Raw genomic sequence first — 19,828 nt, 5'->3', positions numbered from 1 at the left:
GAGCCAGGGCAGCTAAAGTGGTCTCAAAGCCTTGTGGAAGCTCAAAGACTAACAGAGGTCCCAGTCACACGGCAGAAATAACCCACTTTGAGATTGCTTTAACTGCCTTTGTTCAATGCTAGAGAATCCTGGGAATTGTTGTTTATTGTGGCCCCAGAGCTCTTTGACAGAGAAGGCTAAATGTCTCACAAAACTACAGATCCCAGAACTCCCTAGCATTGAGCCAGAGGAGTTAAACAGTCCCAAACTGGATAGTGTGTTTTGGATCTCTGTTAGTCTTTCAGTTTTCACAAGGCTCTGTGGTTTTGTGGACAAGAGACATTATTATTATTGTCATGCCTCCAGAGCATCTTTGATGCTCTTGAGACATATATTTAGTTGAGATTATATTAGGCTTTCTATGTATCAGTTTAGGAGGGGAAATAGAAATCTACAGCTTTAAGAATGACAAGGATTTTGGGAAATCCCAGGGTCTTATGCTGTCTAGTTAGTTTCAGTGTGTAGTAAGATTTCAGCCAAGTCATACCTGGAGAGAGTATTTTCCTTTGACAAAAAGATAAGTCCACAAAAGAAGAAAGATAGTCCTCAGAAGAAGAAAGATAAGAGTCCACCAAGAAGAGAGAGCAAGGTATTTAGGAAGGACTGAGAAAAAAGAGATCAGTTTCATGTTTTTGTGTTATAACCAGTAAAGCCTTTGAAAACTTAAGAAATTTGTGGACAAGCCTTTTGTTCTGGCTGTGTTTCTGAGAGCCAGAGGCCTTAGTACACCCAAAGTACATAGCATTGCTCTTGGGACAAAACACTGCCCCCTCCTTATGGGATTCCTTGGGGCCCAGGTACTTGGGGGGGTTATTATGAGAAAAGAGGGCAGGGGGATCTTTGGAGAAAGGCATGGCCTTGGGGCCCAGGTACTTCAATAGCATTGGAAACAACATTATTCGGGGGTGGGGGGCGGGGGGGTGGAGTTGTCTCTGGGGGGATGGGGCTCTGTCTGGGGGGAGAGAAGACCCAAATAAAGGCCAAAGCCAAGAGGAGGGAGATGGAGGGATCCCAAAGCCCCTTCTGGGGTGACTGACACCCCCCAGCAACCTGGGAACTAGGCTTAAAGGCCCACAGGTTCCAGATTAGGCACTCCCCAACATACATACCTTTCCCTTCAAAACAAGCCTGTGGAGGAGGACCAGCGGAGAGACCCTCAGCCCCAGAACGTATCCCCCCCCCGTATGCCCCCCCCCCCATTTCTGGAAACATGCTGAAAGGGCCTTGGACTCCCTTGAAGGGATGTATATTAAGGGAGAAGAAGGAAGGAATGGAGTGAAAGTGCCAAGGAAAGAAAAGCATAAAGGGAGTGCTGAAGTCGGGGGGGGGGGGGGGGACATCTGGGACCTGACTCAGGCACCTTCCCCCCAGAACTCACTATTAGAGCCTTCCACAGCTCACTGTGACAATTTAAATTACTATTTCACAGAGAACATCTCTCAGATAAGAGCCAAATTGGACACTGGCATTATTGCAGAGGCTATAGGTGAGGTGTCCATGCTGGGTGAATTTGAACCTGTGAATATCGAGGACACGAACAAGCTCCTTGGAAGTGTGAAGAAGAGAACTTGCCCTCTGGACGCTTGCCCTTCATGGCTGGTCATCCAAGGAGGAGATGCACTTAGGACTCACCTGAGATATGCTTCTCTTAAGGAGGGCTATTGTCCATCTTGCTTAAAAGAAGCAGTGGTACAGCCGTTTATGGAAAAGCCCTGCCTAGATCCCTTGGACATGAACAATTACAGATCGGTCTCCCATCTTCCATTTCTAAACAAGGTGCTTAAGAGGGCAGTTGCTCTTCAACTCCAAGTTGTCTTGGATGAAGCAGAGTATCTAGACCATTTCAAATTGGCTTCAGGATGGGATACAGAGTCGAAACTGTTATGGTCGCCTTAGTAGATGATCTCCACTTGAATATCAACAGGGAAAGTGTGACCCTGCTGGTGCTTTTAGATCTCTCAGCGACTTTTGATACCATCGACCATGGCATCCAGAAGGGTCTGAGGAAACTGAGGATAGGGGGCAATGCATTGTGGTGGTTCTAGTCCTAGCTCTCAAGCAGATTCCAGATGGAGATGCTTGGGGACAGTTGTTCCCAGGGCCGGCTCTAGGTATTTTGCGGCGCTAGGCGAGAAATATTTTGTCACCCCTGTCGCTCCTCATAATTATTTTCACTCCTTGATTTCCTCTGTTTCATTTGTTAAAGCTAAACATGACATAAAACGTAGGTTCCAATCTCTCATCACAGTACTGAGAATTAGTCAAAAAGCCAATTAGGTTTTTACAAGTTAATTGACTGCTGTGATATTTGGAATGGCGACTAATGCACACATATTCCTTTTGCAATCTGGAAGCATTATTCATTCTAATGATGTGGGAAAATCTGGGTCCCATCCCATGAATTTATGGGGTAGTAGTGGTCCATGTATGACCCCTGAAAACTAAACATCTTCACCCAAGGGGCAGAAAAGAGTGTCACAAGAAAGAAAACCAGTAGGGTCACCAGGTGAGAGGACCAGGGCTGCAGTTTGACACCACTTTAGCTTCCTTTGGCTCCCATGGTGACCAGTTGTACTAACCGCAAAGGAGGACAAGGCACTGCAAAATGTAGGGCTTTCAAGTAAAATGGAGGACATGACCAGTAAAAGCTGAAACCCTTCATATAAATATAAATTCATGCTTCTTAGTGATGCTCGAAAGGGAGGACATTTTTGGAATTCCTCCTGGACAGAAGACTGAAATGTAAGGTATACCCCAGAAAAAGAGGACATCTGGTCATCCTGCGGGTTCCATGCTATGGAGCCCTGGGATTTGTAGTTTGTTGTGGCTCCACTGCTCTCTGACTGAGAAGGCGAATTCTCCTCCAAAAATTTAAATCCCAGGATTCCATAGCATGGTGCCAGAGCAGTTAAAGCGGTGTCAAATTGCATTACTTCTGCAGTGTAGATGCAGCCTATGAAAAAAGGATGGGAATGGCTCCAGGTTGAGAAAGAAAAGACACATAGTAGGCACAGCCACCAAGAGTGGCAAGCCACACTCTCTCAGCCTCAAAGGAAGGCCCTGGCAAAGTTTCTCTGAACTCATATTGCCAAGAAAACCCCATGGTAGGTTGACCTCAGGGCAGGACAGACCTCCTCCTCTTCCAGGACATGTCCTCCATTCCAACCTTCTGTCCTCCATTCTGAGCATGACTAAGAAGCATGCATTAACATTGTTTGGAGCTTTTCTTGAGTCCTGTCATCTCCTTTATTTGAATGTCTTCCATTTTGTGGTGCCTTATTTTGCAGTGAAGACATCTGGACACCCTGGGAAGGAGACCAAGCTTTTAAAGTGTATTGTTGGAGCCAGTGTGGACTATTTGTTTGAGCACTGGACTATGACTCTGGGTTCAAATCCCAGCTCGGTCATGGAAACCCACTGGGTGACTTTGGGGGAGTCACACTCTCTCAGCCTCAGAGGAAGGCCATAGCAAGCTTCCTCTGAACAAACCTTGCCAAGGAAACGCCATGAGAGGGTGGCCTTAGGCAGAAAGGACTTGAGGACACACAGCAACAAACAACAACAATAACAAGGGGGTCTATGAATCAGAGAAAAGGGTGGGTGAGTGGGAAGGGAGGCAAAAGTGGGTGGATAGAGAAGGAATAGGGCCAAAGTCTGGGAAGGAGAAGGAGTTAATGGGGGGGGGGGGAGGATGGGGCCATGGAAACCCACTGGGTGGCTTTGGGGGAGTCACACTCTCTCAGCCTCAGAGGAAGGCCATGGCAAGCCTTTCCTGAACAAGTCTCTCTCTTGGCAAGAGAGAGAGGGAGAGAGGAAGGAAGGAAGGAAGGAAGGAAGGAAGGGAGGGAGAGAGGGAGGGAGGGAGGGAGGGAAGGAGTTAGTGAAGGAAGGAAGGAATGAAGGAATGAAGGAAAAGGGAAGAAAGGGGAAAGGTAGGAAAGAAGGAAGGAAGGGGAGGGAGAGAGGTAGGGAGGGGCAGGAGGAAAGAAAGAGGGAGGGAGGGAGGGAAAAGAAAGGGGGAAGGTAGGAAAGAAGGAAGGAAGGCAAGAAGGAAGGGGGAGAGATTGACAGGAGGAAAGAAAGAGTGAGGGAAGGAAAAGGAGAGAAGGAAGGAAGGAAGGAAGGAAGGAAGGAAGGAAGGAGAAAGGAGGTGCTCGGCACTCCACAACAAACTCCAACTCTCAGAATTCCATAGCCTTGAGCCAGAAAGAGTTAAAGCAGTGCCAAACCAGGTTAATTCTCCAGTGTGGATGCAGCCCAGGAGTTGCAGAGTGCAGCAAACTTCTTCCTCCTTCCAGCCTCAGCAAGCAGGTCTCTCTTCCTGCTACTTGGAGGCTGGCGGGCGTAATAGTACGGACTGGGTCCATACTAGGGTTAGAAAGAGGCATCACTTCTTGATGCCCCTAACCCTAGTACGGACCCAATCCGTACAAAATGGCGGCACCCGTTCCACAAGGGGCCCACCATTATGACGTCACCACCGTGCTGCCTCCAAATGATGTGGTGCGGTGGTGACATCGTTGTGTGACGCGAGGGCACCTAAAGCGCCATTTCCGCGGCGCAAGAAGGAGCTCCGAAACAGAGCTCCTTCTGCGGTTTGCGTTGCTGGCATAGCTTTTAGATGGCTGCACCAGCAAGGTAAGGGAGAAAGGGGCCAAGTGGCCCCTTTTTCCTCCTCCCCGCTGCCGTTGGGTGTCCTTGGGGCATGAAGCCCCAAGGACACCCCTTTCCAGGCCGCAGGGAAGCGGCCTTTTGCCGCTTCCCCACTGCCTGAAAAGCGGCGGATCGGGGCCTCAGAGGCTGCCGTTGTGGCAGCTGAGGCCCCGATACAGCGGGGAAAGGGGCGGGTGCAGGCTGCCCCAAACGGGCAGTCTGTAATGCGCCTATGATCCTCAGGTTAAAGCCACTATCTCTCTTTCTCTCTCTCTGGCGCCCCCTGCAGTTTGACGCCCTAGGCAGCTGCCTAGTTCGCCTATATGGATGAGCCGGCCCTGCATCTCTTATTCTGTTGGCAGTCCCTCCCTCCCAACACTTTCTCATTTCCCCCCAAAACCAGAGCAAAGCTGGCAGATGGAAAGAGGTTTTAAAGCAGCATTTAAATCTGCCATATTTGTTTTTAAAAGACTAAATGTCCCAAATGCTATTATCAGTTTTGTAGTGATTATTACAGAAAGACATAGAGCGCAAACTCCTCAAGTACCTTTATTTTCTGGAGTGAGATGGGCTTTTCCAACTGACTCACTATGATGATCTCCGGTGGTCCAAGCAGCCAAACTGCGGCCCTGTAATAATAATAATAATAATAATAATAATAATAATAATAATAGTTTTATACCCCTCTTTTCAGCCAAAAGGCTATCAGAGTGGATTACAAACTGTTAATTAGACATTTAGACATTATGGCTTTTGGCCCAGCAGACCCTTAAATTCCTTAAATCTCTCTGCCATCATCCAGTGAATTATAAAAGGGTTTCCCTTAACCTACACTGGGACCAGTTAAGGAACCTTATTTCTACTTCTTTACTGATCCTCCCAAGCATCAACCGAGCCAAGATACGTGTAAAAGGAGCGTTGAGTAGTAGATACTCCAAGGAGATGTTTATTATAAATAACAAAATATAACTAAAATATAAGTCATACAAGATATTAAGAGTCTTTGAGGTACAATATTTGTAAGTATATAATGTTCAATTCACACAAGCTATTAAAGAAATAAATAAACCTAAGTGTCCAATTCTGAGACTAACTTCCAAGATCCGCTCTTTAACTCTCTCTCTCTCGATCTCCAACCGACACAATTCCCCCAACTGTTTCTTGGTCTCTCAGTCCTTATATCTCCTTCTCACGGAAGCTTCCAGAAGAACCTTCATCTTGCTCTCTGATTGGTCAAGAGAGCCTTCCGTAGCAGTGATGTCATTCTGCATTTGCATAAACCTCCCTTTTCTGCCTGAAGAAGACCTCCATTGACTGGAGCCCAGTCATTACACAAATACTTCAAGGGTTTCTGCCTAACGACGACTAAACCGCTTCTAAACTGCGTCCAAACCGCTCCTAGTCTCCTGGACGTTCAGAAATGCCTCACAAACGAAGCCGGAAGCGGTGTACCGTAAGTGGAGAAACAAGACGCGCGGCTTAAGGAAAGCTAAGCAACAGCACCATAATGGAGTCCATTAACGCTAGCTCTGAAGACAAAGAAGGAGAAGCAATTTTGGGGCGATCTATTCTGCCTCCTTTGGATTCTATTCTTCTTTCAGAAAGGGCTTTTCCTTTTTAATTTCCTGTCTGATTTTAACTCTTAAGGTTCCTCCTTTTTCCCTGGCAGCAATGAAGATTGGGGCTAGATATATTGCCAATATTGCTGTTGATTGCTTTGAGGACGCCCTCATTTAGTTATAGTTTTGTTGTCTATATTTTAACCGAATTGTATTTTAAACCTTTTACATGCAAGATTATTATGTAATTTACTTGTCTTGTACTTTTATTATACTGTTCCTACAGCTGTATTGTATTTTAACATTTTGTATGCAAATGGCCTTGGGTCTAAGTATTAATAACTGATTGATTGCTAATGTTATAATTGCAGGGCTTAATTGATTTGTTGCTTCGACTGGCAAAGATTGCAGGGGAATCACTCTCTACTCTGGATCCTCCATCTGGCTACAAACAAGGAGGCTAAATTACATCTTCTTCATCCTGTCTCTCCAAGGAAGTGGAAAAGAATATTCTTCTCAGTTCCCAATGATCTGGGAAGAGCCAGTTAAAAATGTCAGTCTTCATTTCCACACAGGAAAATATATTGTGAATATCTGAATGACAAGCTGAAGGCAACTGTGGCTGGTACTTTATGCATTAGGCTGAATGGCGTTGCTAGAGGCCCTGCCCCAGGAGCTAGGATTCAGCTCCCAAACCTCAGGTCCTGGGAGGATTCAGGGAGAGCTTATGGGAGCCAATGGGGAACGTTGCCTTCTCCTCCTGATTGCTTTCCTGCACTCTTTTGACAGGCTTGAAGACAACACAAGGTCAGTTCATGTAGTAATTCTGGAGGAAGAAGAGAGTTCAACTGAAAACCAACCCTAGGATGGGATGGGTTGGGAAAGAAGGACTCAGGCTCTTAGACGTTTCCTGACCGCTTTTAATTTCCCAGTGAGAGTGGGTTTGTTCTTCATTGGAATCCTATTCTTGGGGGTTTACAGATAAGAAAGTCTTCTTAAAGACTAAGGGTTTTTTCCCCCCAAATCCCTCTGCTTCTTCCTCCCAGAGAACATGGCTTCCCTTTGACATCTAACTATGATGCTGAGTAGTACTACACAAAGATCTCCCCATCTCCCTTCTTGAAATGGTTCTGTTTCTGGAGGGAGAAAACCAACCCTTCTTTCCGCAAAGTTGTGGCCAGCCTTGCTCCAAGATGCCATGAGAGTCCCTGGTGTAGAGAGGCCTGTGGGGAGGATGGCATGGACCCACGGAGGGTGGGTTCCCCACTGTCTCTTGGCTAAAGAGAGCCTCTGTGTCGAGAGGCAGGCGGCCCTTTCCCTCTGAATCCCAGCTGCCCAGGAGGAGAGCAACCTCAGCAGAGGAAGGCTCTCCCTTTGGAGCAATGGAAAGGCATTTCTTGGCCTGGCTCTTCCTGGGAAAAGGAGACGGGGCTCGCTGGGCTTTTTCTGGACCCTTGGCTTATTTGGCTGCTTAGTAGGGCTAGAGCAAGGTGAGCTTACGGCAGAAGGAGGAGAACCGGCTTATGATGTTCTTTAGAGCCAAAAAGGAAAGACTGGTTTGTCCTCAGAAACCCACCTTAGGATGGGAAAGGAGACAGAGCAAAGAGGCCGTTCTGTACTTTCCAGTCCCCAAAGGCTGGCTCTTGCATGTGAGGATGAGCTAACCCCAATCCATGCGGGATTTGCAGCATAGAGAGAGGCATTTAGAAATCCAAGCCAGAGAGACCAAGTGCTTCCCAAACTACATATCCGACCATTTCATAGCATGTAAGCATTAAAATCCAAAAAAGAAATAGTGCTGTAACAGTGTAGTGTGAAAGAACCCTTTGATTCCACTTTATCTGTTTAGACTACATCTTACGGGATCCTGGGATTTGTAGTGTAGTTGGCACTAGAACCTTCTTGCAGAAAACTCCAAGTATCCCTTCCAAATGTGCAAAGCCTGAGGGATTCTCTACAGTGTTGTCATATCAGTTAAAGTAGAATCCTTGTGCTGTATTCTCTGGGCATCAGACCAAAGGAACCATTTAATAGGACCTGTTGAAATCCACATTCCTGTTGGAGTACTCTGCAAACACAGCCAATAACCTCAAGCGGCTGAGAGGTCTGTCCCTTTCTCTTCCTGCCAGACCCTGAAACCAATCCTGGCCAGCTCCATCAGGGCTAGCCTGGAAGAAGAGACTCCTCCCTCCATAACTGTCATCTTCCGGCCTGCAAGGGAGTTGACCAGGCAGGCCCAGCTCCATCAGGGCTAGCCTGGAAGAAGAGAGTCATCCCTCCATAGCTGCCATCCTCCAGCCTGCGAGGGAGTTGACCTGGCAGGCCCAGCTCCATCACGGCTAACCTGAAGGAAGAGAATCCTCCATCCATAACTGCCATCTTCCGGTGTGAGAGGGAGTTGACCAGGCAGGCCCAGCTCCATCAGGGCTAGCCTGAAGAAGAAGAGTCCTCCCTCCAGTCCATCTGCCTTGGTCCAGGCCTCAGAGGGAGAGAAGAACTACTGGACCTCATCCCCTTTCCCTCCACCATTCCCTTCTCCTTTTGTGTTGTGTCTTTTAGATTGTAAGCCTGAAGGCAGGGAAGAGTCTAATTAAAAATAATAATTGTAAGCTTCTCTGATAGCTTTTAGGGCTGAAGGACGGGGTATAAATACCATAAATAAATAAATAAGGTGCCCTCAAGGTTTTGTCCAAGCGGCTCTCAGCCCCTCGCAGACTGGCCCTTCCCTGAGTCTTGCTCTTCTGGAGGCTCAGAGGGGATTCTGGGGGGCCTGGGCACCTCCTCTTCTTAGGGACCCTGAGCCCCAAGTTCAGCTGACAAACGGTAATTTGCCCACGATGAACCCACCTCCCCCCCCTCTGTCCTGGCACATGCCTTAGGAAACCTCTTCCATGGAAATTAGGGAGCTCCTAATCTTAGTGGAAATGGGAACCTCTGGAATTTTTCTCTTTTTCCCAGCTGGGAAGCAAGGCATCGTTGAAAATCTCTTCCAAGGACAAGAGGTATTTGTTTGTCATTTTGTTGTTGTTGTTGTGTGCCTTCTCGGTGTTGCCAACGTATGGCAACCCTAAGGTGAACCTATCACACGGTTTTCTTGACAAGATTTGTTCAGAGCGGGTTTGCTATTGTCTTCCTCTGAGGCTGAGAGAGTGTGACTTGCCCAAGGCTAGCCAATGAGTTTCTATGGCAAAGTGAGGACTTGAACCCAGGTCTCCCAGAGTCCATTCCACCATGCTGGCACATTGCTCCTTACTATTAAATACTAAGGCATTCTACATCTATGGGCTGTTCTGTGCCACAGAGGTGACACCGGTTTCTGTCCTGGGCCCAGAGCTTTTCAACATCTTTATCAAGGACTTGGATGAAGGAACAGAGAGCCTGCTTCTCAAATTGACAGATGAGGCCAAATTAGGAGGAGTAGCTAATACCCCAGAGGAGAGGATCAATATCCATAGTAACCTTAATAGATTAGAAAGCTGGGCCGAAATGAACAAAATCAATTTCAGCAGGGAGAAATGTAAGGCACTGCACTTAGGGAGAAGAAATGCCATGCACAGATATAGGACACTGGTTTGGTCAGGCCTCACCTGGCATAATCCTGTGTCCAGTTCTGGGCACTACAATTCGGAAAGGATGTTGAGAAGCTGGAGTGTGTTCAGATGAGGGCAACCAAAATGGTGAAGGGTCTTGAAACCATAAAGCCCTATGAGAAGAGACTTAGGGAGCTGGGTATGTTTAGCCTGGAGAAGAGAGACAGTTAAGAGGGGATATGAAAACCCTGTTGAACATATTTGAAAGTCATATTGAGGAGGGAGCAAGCTTGTTTTCTGTTCCTCCAGAGAACAGCAAAATGGAGCAATGGATGCAAACTCCAGGAAAAAAGCTTCCAGCTCAAAATGAGAAAGATCTTCCTGACAGTAAATTCCCTGAAGTCACCATGTTGGGGGCAGCAAAAGTGTGGGTTGAAGGCTGCAGAAAGTGGTGGCATGTGGGGGGCTTGGAGGGGGGGGGCTTTTTTGAGGAGGAGGATTTGGGTGAATAAAACAAAGGGTCTCCTATTCCCACCCTGTTTTGCTGTGGGAGGGAGGTGTCCTGATGCACGAACATATTCCCCCACATTTGACTGCAAAGCTCCCCCATCTCTGCCTCCCTCCCAGCCCAATGCTATTCCAACACAAGAAGAGAGATGACAGGGGTTTAATGCCTTTGAAAATGTTCAAGGATTTGTCCATGGAGAAGAACATTCAATACTGGAAACCAGTGGAAACCAGAGACGCCTTTTCAATGGGGCAAAAAGGAAAAACATACTAGTGCTCCAACAGAAAAAGAGGAGGTTGCTTGTATTGATTTTATGGGAACTTGTCTTCCTTCCTTCCTTCCTTCCTTCCTGCCCCATCTTTACCTGGGATCTTCTTTCAGGGCCAAAGGAGAGCTTTTCAGAAAGAAAGAAAGAATTATTATTGTTATTATTATTATTATTTCTTATCTGCATCTCTCCATGGATGGAGGCAGGGAACAATGACAGACCAAACAATACACAATATCAGTTAAGAAGACAACTTCAGTTCAAACATCCATCCATTGAAAAGAAAAAGGAGACACAGATGTATTAAACCATCCATCTTTTAAACTGATCAAAGTTTACAGTTTTAGAAAACTGCCAGGACAGGCCTGCTGCTGAAAGAGACCAGTTTTCAATGACATTTTAAGAATTAATTATAAATTAATGAAGAACGAAGGAAGGAAAGAGAGATCAGAAACACACACCTCCCTTTTAGGGTCTCCTTTCCTTTTTGGGGGGAGGGTGTTATTGGGGGGAAACCAAACCAAGTTCGGGAGGACTAGGTCCAAATAGGTTTATTGGTCCCCAAGTGAAGATGAAACAAGTAATGACAAGGTAATGCTATGTAATGAGAAGAAAAGGTCTATGTACAAAGAGCAATTATAATACACAAATCAGCTTCAATTTACCTAGTCTGAATAACATACTGATATCATGCAGAATAACATCTAAAAAATGATAATGTAGGAGCTAACTTCAGTTTATTACTATGAATAACCTACTAATGTAGGTAATACAGAATAATATCTACAAAAATAATATAAACAAGGGCAATTGTGAGTACAGGTACACAAAGGCTTCAGTACAATGACATACACATCGATAAGAATGGACTACAACAAAACAACAAAAGGAACAATTACAAGACACAAACTGCCTCCAATATCTCTGCTCCAGGTGACCTGCTAAAATAGATGAACTGAAACTAAATAAGTGGTATTATCCCTGTCCTTGGGAATTGATGGAGGACCTTTCAAGACAAAAGGTCTTCCTCAGCCACAATGGAGCAGGCTGTCATCTGAGATACTCTAGTTCTTCAAAAAATGTGCCAGGTACGTATTTTGCAGCCAGTCTTCCTGTTTTCTCCTGCATGAAACCTGTCCTGGTTTTGGGATCTTCTGGGGAGGCCCTGGTTGCTGTCCCACAGACCTCTCAGGTGCATTTGGGGGGGAGGCAGGAGAGGGCTGCTTGGGGGCTGCACTCAGGATTTGGGATCCCTTCTTATTCTTGCCATTTTTATTAATCCCTCCCCTTTTCAATGTAAATCCTTTGTATATATTTCCCCAGATATTGCCATTTCTTTCCTACAATACATAGTAATCTTCATTATAATATTGGCGCTTATAATATCATCTCCCCTCCGTCTATGGGGTTGCAAAGGGTGGGGGCTTCCTTTCCTGGGGAGGGCATGATCTAGATCTTCCCTGTCTATGGGGCTTGCAGAAGAAGGCTCCAGGCAGAGGGGATGGTGGCCCAATATAGGCACCCTAACGTTTTCCCAAATGAGCACATTCTCCGTCTCTCTGTCCAGAGGCAGAGCCCCTTTCCCCCAAATGGCTACCGAGGGATTCCTATCTAGATGCCCCCTTTATGCCTTCTCTTTCCTTGGCACTTTCCTTCCTTTAACCTCCATCCCTTCAAGGAAGGGATCTTTCAGGCAAAGAACTAACAATGGCTTTCATGCCCTTTCTGTATGTTCCCAGGAGGAGGACCATTGATCTCTCTGCTGGCCCTCCTCTGCAGGGTTGTTGTGAAGGGTAAGTAAAGGATGTGTGTGTGTGTGTGTGTGTGGGGGGGGGTAATCCAGATCCTGTAGGCCTCTAAGCCTAGTTGCCAGGGGGGTGTCCCTCTCCCCAGAAGGGGATTTGAGCTCCCTCCGTCTGCCAGCTCTTGGCTTTGGCCTAAATCTGGGCTCTTCTCTGCCCCACAGACAGAGTCTCCTTCCCCCAGAGAAAACCCCTTCCCCCCAGAAAACTGTTGTTTCCAAGGCTATTGAAGCCTATGCTGTCTGATGCTTTTTGTTTGTCACAAAAGTCTTTTGACTGGGAGCCTCCCCTCTTCTGAACCCCATCCCAGCCCCCCAGAGATGAAGAGGGTGCCCCATTGGAAGACCAAAGAAAGGGGCTTGCCAGCCCTCATCTCCTCCCAAATGAAGAGGAAGGGAGGAGGGTCTGTCCTCTGCCCTACTTTCCAGGAGAGAGGGGCTCCTCAAAGCCCCCTTTTCATCTAAATGACCCCGCCCCTCCCCCCATGGCCATGCCTCTCCTCAAGGGCCCCCTGCCCCCTTTTCTCATACACTTTCATACACTTTCTTCCCTTGAGGAGACTTGGAGGATGTGTTTGCCTCTGTTCTTCTTGTGGCTGGGAGCTGAGTTGAGGACCGAGAAGAGAAGGAAGTGTGTTTTGTCCAAATTCAGAACTTCTGTGCATCAAAGAGTCCAATGTGTTGAAACAACAAATAATTTTATTGAGAACACATAATCAGAAATCCAGCATTTAAGCCAGAATCGCCCTCCCCAAGCCAAAGAAAACATTGAAACCCCAAAACCTAAAATCCCACCCTCTTCCAAACCTAGCCCCCACCTCCCATTCCCAGAGACTATGCCCCACAGTTAACCAGGCCCCCTTTGCCATTCTCAGAAACTAACTCCTTTCTCTTAATCATTCCCATAACTATTCTAGCCAGCTGTAAAACATCCCAGCCCCCCCCACCCCCATCTAGGTAAACTATACCACAAATCATAATCCCCAGCCAAGTTTATAATCCAAAACAGTTATCTATATTACAGTGCACCTGCTTCATATGCGGCATTCAGTATATGGTGAAAGCCACATGGGAGCACAAGTGGCGGGGCGTCTCATTCGGATGATGGAGGTGCGGGCCCATGGCGTATGGGCGCCATGGCACCACCACATGCACAAGCCCCATTCACTTGAATAGGGCTGCATGTGCGGTATTTTGCTTATCTGGGGTGTGTGTGTGTGTGTTCCGGAACGGATCTCCCACCTAAGCCAAGGGCAGAATGTAAAGACAATTAAAACCTAAACTTAACAAAATGTAACTTTAAAAGATAAACAGACACATGCACAGATAAACCACAGACATACGGACAGACAAACATTACAATCCAAATCGTAACGGCCTTTTCACCACTGGATTGAAAATAAATTTTCTGCAATCCTTCTTGAAAAAAATATTAGTTCAATGCTGGCATTTGTTTGGCTTCTCTCCTGTGTGGATGCTCTGATGTCTCTCTAGGTATGACTTCAGTGAAAAACCTTTCCCACAACGCTGGCATTTGTATGGCTTCTCTCCTGTGTGGACTCTCTGATGTATCACTAGGTTTGACTTCAAAGAAAAACACTTCCCACAATGCTGGCATTTGTATGGCTTCTCTCCTGTGTGGACTCTCTGATGTATCACTAGGTTTGACTTCAAAGAAAAACACTTCCCACAATGCTGGCATTTGTATGGCTTCTCTCCTGTGTGGACTCTCTGATGTATCATTAGGTTTGACTTCAAAGAAAAACACTTCCCACAATGCTGGCATTTGCATGGCTTCTCTCCTGTGTGGACTCTCTGATGTTTTACTAGGTCTGACTTTGAAGCAAAACCTTTCCCACAATGCTGGCATTTGTATGGCTTCTCTCCTGTGTGGACTCTCTGATGTTTTACTAGGTCTGACTTTGAAGAAAAACCTTTCCCACAATGCTGGCATTTGTATGGCTTCTCTCCTGTGTGGACTCTCTGATGTGTAAATAGGTATGACTTTGAAGAAAAACATTTCCCACAATGCTGGCATTTGCATGGCTTCTCTCCTGTGTGGATTCTCTGATGTCTCACTAGGTGTGACTTTGAAGAAAAACATTTCTCACAATGCTGGCATTTATGTGACTTCTTTCTTGTGTGGACTCTCTTGTGACTAACAAATTCTTCTGTAAAAGAGGACAATGACAGACAAGACTGAATCTCAGTGTTAAGAGAGGAAAGTGTTACCCCAAGGTTTAGCCCCACGTTCAACCCTTCCTATTTGATATTAAATTAATAAAATTGGTGTGAGTGACCTGAGCATGATTCTGTTCTGGATGCCCCCAAATCCATATAATGACTGTATTGTTATAGGAGATACTAAAGGAGAGATTGAAGGGGAACTGCCATGAGGAAATCAGTAGAAGCAGATAGTCAGGCCATTGAAAAATATTCCATTAAATATATGTAAAACTATTTTAATGGAAAAGTGGCATCATTTCCTGTGAGACTGCCATAGAGTGTTGAGTCAGAGCACATGGCATGATGCAAGCTAACTGCAGAGGATGCTTCATGCTGTGTGGCACCAGGAGATGACTCACAACCAGTACAGTATAAAGCTTGCATGCGGATTGATGTGGGTTGAAGTTGGGTGTACAGTGGAATATATTCCCTTAGAGTTTGGTGGAGTCCTCTTCTTTGGAGGTCTTTAAACAGAGGCTGGATGGTGCTTGGAATGTGTATTCCTTTATGGCAGAAATGGGTTGAACTGGATGGCCCTTGTGATCTATTCCAACTCTATGATTCTATAGTGCTAGTGAATTCTGGTTCCTTACCCACAGAGGCCACGTTCTCATAATTCTCCATCATTATATGATTATACATAAGTTTCTGCTTCTTTGTCAACAGTTTCCATTCGTCCTCAGTGAAATATACAGCCACATCCGCAAAGGTCACCTGCAATAGAAAATAGCCTTCATCCAGAGAGTGACTAAGCAAAAGGGGAGGAAAGCACATGGTGCATCAGAAATACTATTTGATCACTTTAGAATTCAGTCCAGGAAATAAACTTTAAATTCTGTCAGCAAGAAAAAAGCTACTGCCTTTGAGATCCAGTTTGTCTCAAATATTTTCAATATAATATGCAATATTATAAACAATATAATTTAGGCTGCTTTATTATTTGTCGACGCGGAAAAGCTTTTGACAGCATTAGCTGGAATTTTATATTTGAATTATTAAAACAAATGAATATGGTAGAAGCTTTTGTTAATAATGGGAAAGAAATCTATAAAAATCAGACAGCCTGTTTAAAAATTAACGGAGAATTAACGAAAGAATTTGGTATACAAAAGGGGACAAGGCAAGGATGCCTGCTATCACCGTTATTATTTATAACTGTATTAGAATTCTTAATGAACAAAATTAGAAATAATCCAAGGATTGAGGGAATAAAAATAAAGAAAGAGGAAGTGAAAGTTAGAGCCTACGCAGACGATTTAGGTGTAATATTGGAGGATCCGCTAAATAATATAGAAGATGTTATGGGTGATTTAAAATGGTTTGGTAAACTTACAAGATTTAAGATTAATAAAGGAAAATCAGTGATAAAATCAAAAAATATGAGCAAACAGGAAGAAACAAAAAACAGGATGTGATGTGGCCTATAAAGTTAAATATCTAGGAATCTGGCTGTCCAATAATAACATGAACTTATCTGACAACAACTAAAAGACAAGGTGGGAAAAGGTTAGTGAAGAAATGTGCAGATGGTCAAAGTTAAACTTACTGATCCTCGGCAGAATAGCTGCCATAAAAATGGTAATTTTACCCAAGATTTTATTTCTTTTTATTAATTTACCAATTAGCATATCAGCAAAGATTATGGAGCAATGGAACAAGGAATTTTAAAAAATTATTTAGAAAGGGGGAAAAGCCAGAATTAGATGGACACTTTAAAAGAAACAAAAGAGAGAGGAGGATGTGCCATGCCAGATATAAAGCTATATAGATGGGCATGTAATATGTTCTGGTTAGAGGATTGGATTAGGCTAAATAATACACAAACATTAAATTTGGAAGGTCCAGATCTGAGATTCGGGTGGCATGCATACCTATGGTATAACAAAATTACTGTTAACAGAGACTTTCATAATAACCCGATTCGCAGAGCCTTGTTGGAGACTTGGAGGAAAATAAAAGCAATTTTCTATTTCAAAATACCTGTTTGGGTGTCAACGCAAGAGGCGTTTGCTAATAGATGGGACTCTGGGAAATATTGGCGCAGATATATAGATTTAATAAAAGGAAAAGGAAAACAAGAAATTACTATGAATCCAGAGAAGAAATGATCAGTGAAAAAAATGAAATAAATTGGTACAGTTATTACCAAATAAAAAGGATGTTCAATTAGGATATTAGGATAGTGTGAATTGAGATAAAATTAATGGAATTAGATGAACTGACAATGAAAACGGAAGAAAAGAAAATAGGTAAATATTATAAACTATTTAGAGAGAGCGAATTGGAAAATGAACCAATAAAACAATATATGCTCGATTGGGCAAAGGACGTGGGACATGAAATTCCTTTGGAGGCATGGGAAAAAGCCTGGAAAAGGACAAATGCTTTTAACAGATCCCAAGACTTAAAATAAAATTTCCTAAAAATTATTAATAGGTGGTATTATACTCCGGTTAGAATAAAAAAGCTCTTCAAAGGGGAAATGGATAAATGTTGGAATTGCCATAAAGAAAAGAGTACGATGATCCACATGTGGTGGAAGTGTGAAAAAGTGAGAAAGTTTTGGGATGAAATACACAAAATAATTCAACAAATATATGGTATCAAATTTAAGAAAAAAACAGAATTGTACCTGTTAAATATGACATACTTCTTGAAAAGTGAGGATGAGAAAAAAACTTGGCGGATAATGTTATACTTTATTTACATTGGCAAGGACGATGATAGCCCAAAAGTGGAAATCAGAAGAAGATTTATGGATAGATGACTGGTTATTAAAAATCAGTGAGATCAAAGAGACAGATAAACTCTCCTATCTGTTTGGGGATAAGAAAGGAGATAATATAGAAAAGGGTTGGAAGAAAATTATGAAATACAGTGGAACCTTGTTATACGCTGGGGTTTGGTTCCAAGATCCCCCGTGTATAAGAAAATCAGTGTATGCTCAAGTACCATTAAATATAATGACATAGCAAAATAGTGTCCCTTATAAAAAATGGAAAATCAAGGTTTGATATTTGAAATTTATACTTTTTTTGAACATTTTCAAACCGTGTATGCTTGAATCCATGTATAACAAATCAGTGTATAAGAAGGGCTGACTGTATTGGGAAAAGAGATGGGGTATCAATAAAGACCTGGTTTAACATTAATAAAGAATATAGTAGGAAAAGGAGGAGAGGGGCAATATAGATAGGAACCAGGGGAAAGAATATATTCAAGGAAATCAAAGTTAGAGAGGACTCTTTTTTGTTAAATATAATTTGGAGATATACATGTGGACATACATTCCCTCATTTGTTCCCCTCTTCCTGAGAAAAAACTGTTATAAGTTAATAAGGAGTAACATGAGAGAGGATATGGAAAATATTTGTTGATTAATAGACGGAATGTATGTAATATTAGCAAGAAGCAGAAAGACTACGGTAAATATCACACAAAAGACAGCAGATTGGGAAGTGAAGAAGAAAAAGAAGAAAAGAAGATAAGAGAGTATTGTATGTTGGAAATTGTGACTGTATTTGAACTTGTTTTTAGAACTGTTTGGGAAATACATGTTAGAAATGAAAATGAAATAATTAATAAAGCTAAATTACAAAAAAATAAACAATATAATTTAGGCCATGGCTGGGATATTGATGATGGATTAGGATACTGACTATCCCAACACATACAGTACATTTAGCCACAAAAGAATTATGGTGCATTTAGACATTTCTTGCTACATTTCAGAGGCTAACGTCATTTTTAATAACAGTTCTGGGGAGCACTGTGGGATTGAGGGCGACTGGGCCCACCCCATATTTAGATTCATAAATATTCTCCCATATCCCACAACATTTCGCAGATTGGAAAAGCAAGACACATGTGGACAAGCAACCCAGAAGGCACTGAATATGGTCAAAGTTGTTTAAGAGGAAGTTCTCACAAGCTAGGAAGGGCACAACAGTTTGTTTTTGCCTCAGCTTCCTGGGAAGGGCCATATCCTTTCTCCTTCTTTCCTCTCCTCTCCCCACTTTTGAGTTAATAGGCTGCAAACTCAATTGCACTCAGGAACTGAAGTGAGCAGAGAAGGGGGAAAGTGGGAGGAGGAGAGAGAAACCGGGATATTTTTAAAAGCCCCTGAAATAATGAGGTGACAGAGGATTAACCAGGACTGTCTCTGCCAAACTCAGACAGTATTTTATTTGTTTCCTTTCATAAATTGGCCCAGCAGTGACACAGATGAAGCTAATAGGATAGTGACTCACCAAAGAGCTGTTGTACCTCGGCATCCTCTTTCTGTTGGAGCCCAACTCCCTCCGCTTGGCCTCTGTGTTGGCCATCAGGTGGGCAGGGGGTTCCTGGTGGCCCTGCACTTGGGTCACTTCCAGCAAGAGAGGCCCCAACGCCGTATCCAAGGAGGTCAAGATGACGTTCCTGAGAAAAGGGACCAGGGTTAGGATTGGCTTGGCAAGAAACCCTGCAGCAATAAATCAACTGCTGAAACCTCCAGAGGTCCCAAGTGCTTTTCCCCAGCATCAGCCCCTTTCCCAAGAAGGCTGCATCCGCACTATAGAAATAAGACACTTTGACACTGCTTTAACCACTTAGTGCTATGGAATCCTGGGATTTTACCTTTGGACACTTAGCCTTCTCTGCCAGAGAGCTCTCATGCCACAGCAAACTACAAATCCCGGTATTCCACAGGATGGAACTAGAAGAGTTAACACACTTTAGAACTGGATTATTTCTGCAGTGCAGATACAGCCTAAGTCTGTTGAAAAAGGGTAGAAGCACCCATGTCTTGTTTTTACCCTCCTAATAATGGTTTTACTTTTTAAAAAATGAGCAGTTTGTTTTAGTCTCTAATCCTTATTTTTGTTGTTCTTGTTTGTTTGTATGTTTGTTTCATTCTTGGTAATATGAGTTATTCTGGTCTGCCTCCTTCCTTCTTCCCTGAAAATCTCTTAATAAGGAAACTGGGGAGACTTTTAAAACCTCCCAAAGGAGCCACTTTTGGCCTTCTTTGGGGGATAATCCTCCTCTTAGAAGCCAAAGCCCAATATTTGTGAAGAAGAAGAATAAGGCTTGTGTTAAAACTCTCCTTCCCATTTCTGATCCCTTTTAAAACCCATGTTCCCCAGAAACAGCAGAGTTGTGTAATAAGAAAACCCTCTCAGAAAAGTGACACAAAAGACACACAAAGAGACGCACTTCCTTCGTTTTGGCCCAAGGAGTCTGGCCTCCGTCTCTCTCTGGAGC

The 19,828-nt window shown here is 44.0% G+C and overlaps 1 protein-coding gene across 1 annotated transcript; it reads right to left on the bottom strand.

Annotated features, from left to right (window-relative positions):
• Window positions 1–13,338: 13,338 nt before the first annotated feature.
• On the bottom strand, window positions 13,339–15,358 carry LOC149282423 (uncharacterized). Its single transcript, XM_089498151.1, has 2 exons — window positions 15,178–15,358; window positions 13,339–14,529 (listed from the first exon to the last, which is right to left on the bottom strand). The coding sequence occupies exons 1-2, from the start codon at window positions 15,356–15,358 to the stop codon at window positions 13,796–13,798; spliced, it is 915 nt and encodes a 304-aa protein (XP_089354277.1). The 3' UTR covers window positions 13,339–13,795.
• Window positions 15,359–19,828: the final 4,470 nt, after the last annotated feature.

Source organism: Sceloporus occidentalis, unplaced genomic scaffold (genome assembly GCF_023333645.1).
Source record: "Sceloporus occidentalis isolate IW3139 unplaced genomic scaffold, rSceOcc1.0.p SCAF_114, whole genome shotgun sequence".
Classification (NCBI taxonomy): Eukaryota; Metazoa; Chordata; class Lepidosauria; order Squamata; family Phrynosomatidae; genus Sceloporus; species Sceloporus occidentalis.
The sequence above is the reverse complement of the archived record's forward strand: the minus strand, read 5'-3'. Positions and strand labels throughout refer to the sequence as shown.

Excerpts from the sequence above, each read along its gene's own strand:
- LOC149282423 (XM_089498151.1), bottom strand. The coding sequence starts at position 15,358 with ATGTGCTTTCCTCCCCTTTTGCTTAGTCACTCTCTGGATGAAGGCTAT. Across the intron at positions 14,530-15,177 it reads TGAGAACGTGGCCTCTGTGG|AAGAATTTGTTAGTCACAAG; the intron begins GTAAGGAACCAG and ends CCTCTTTTACAG.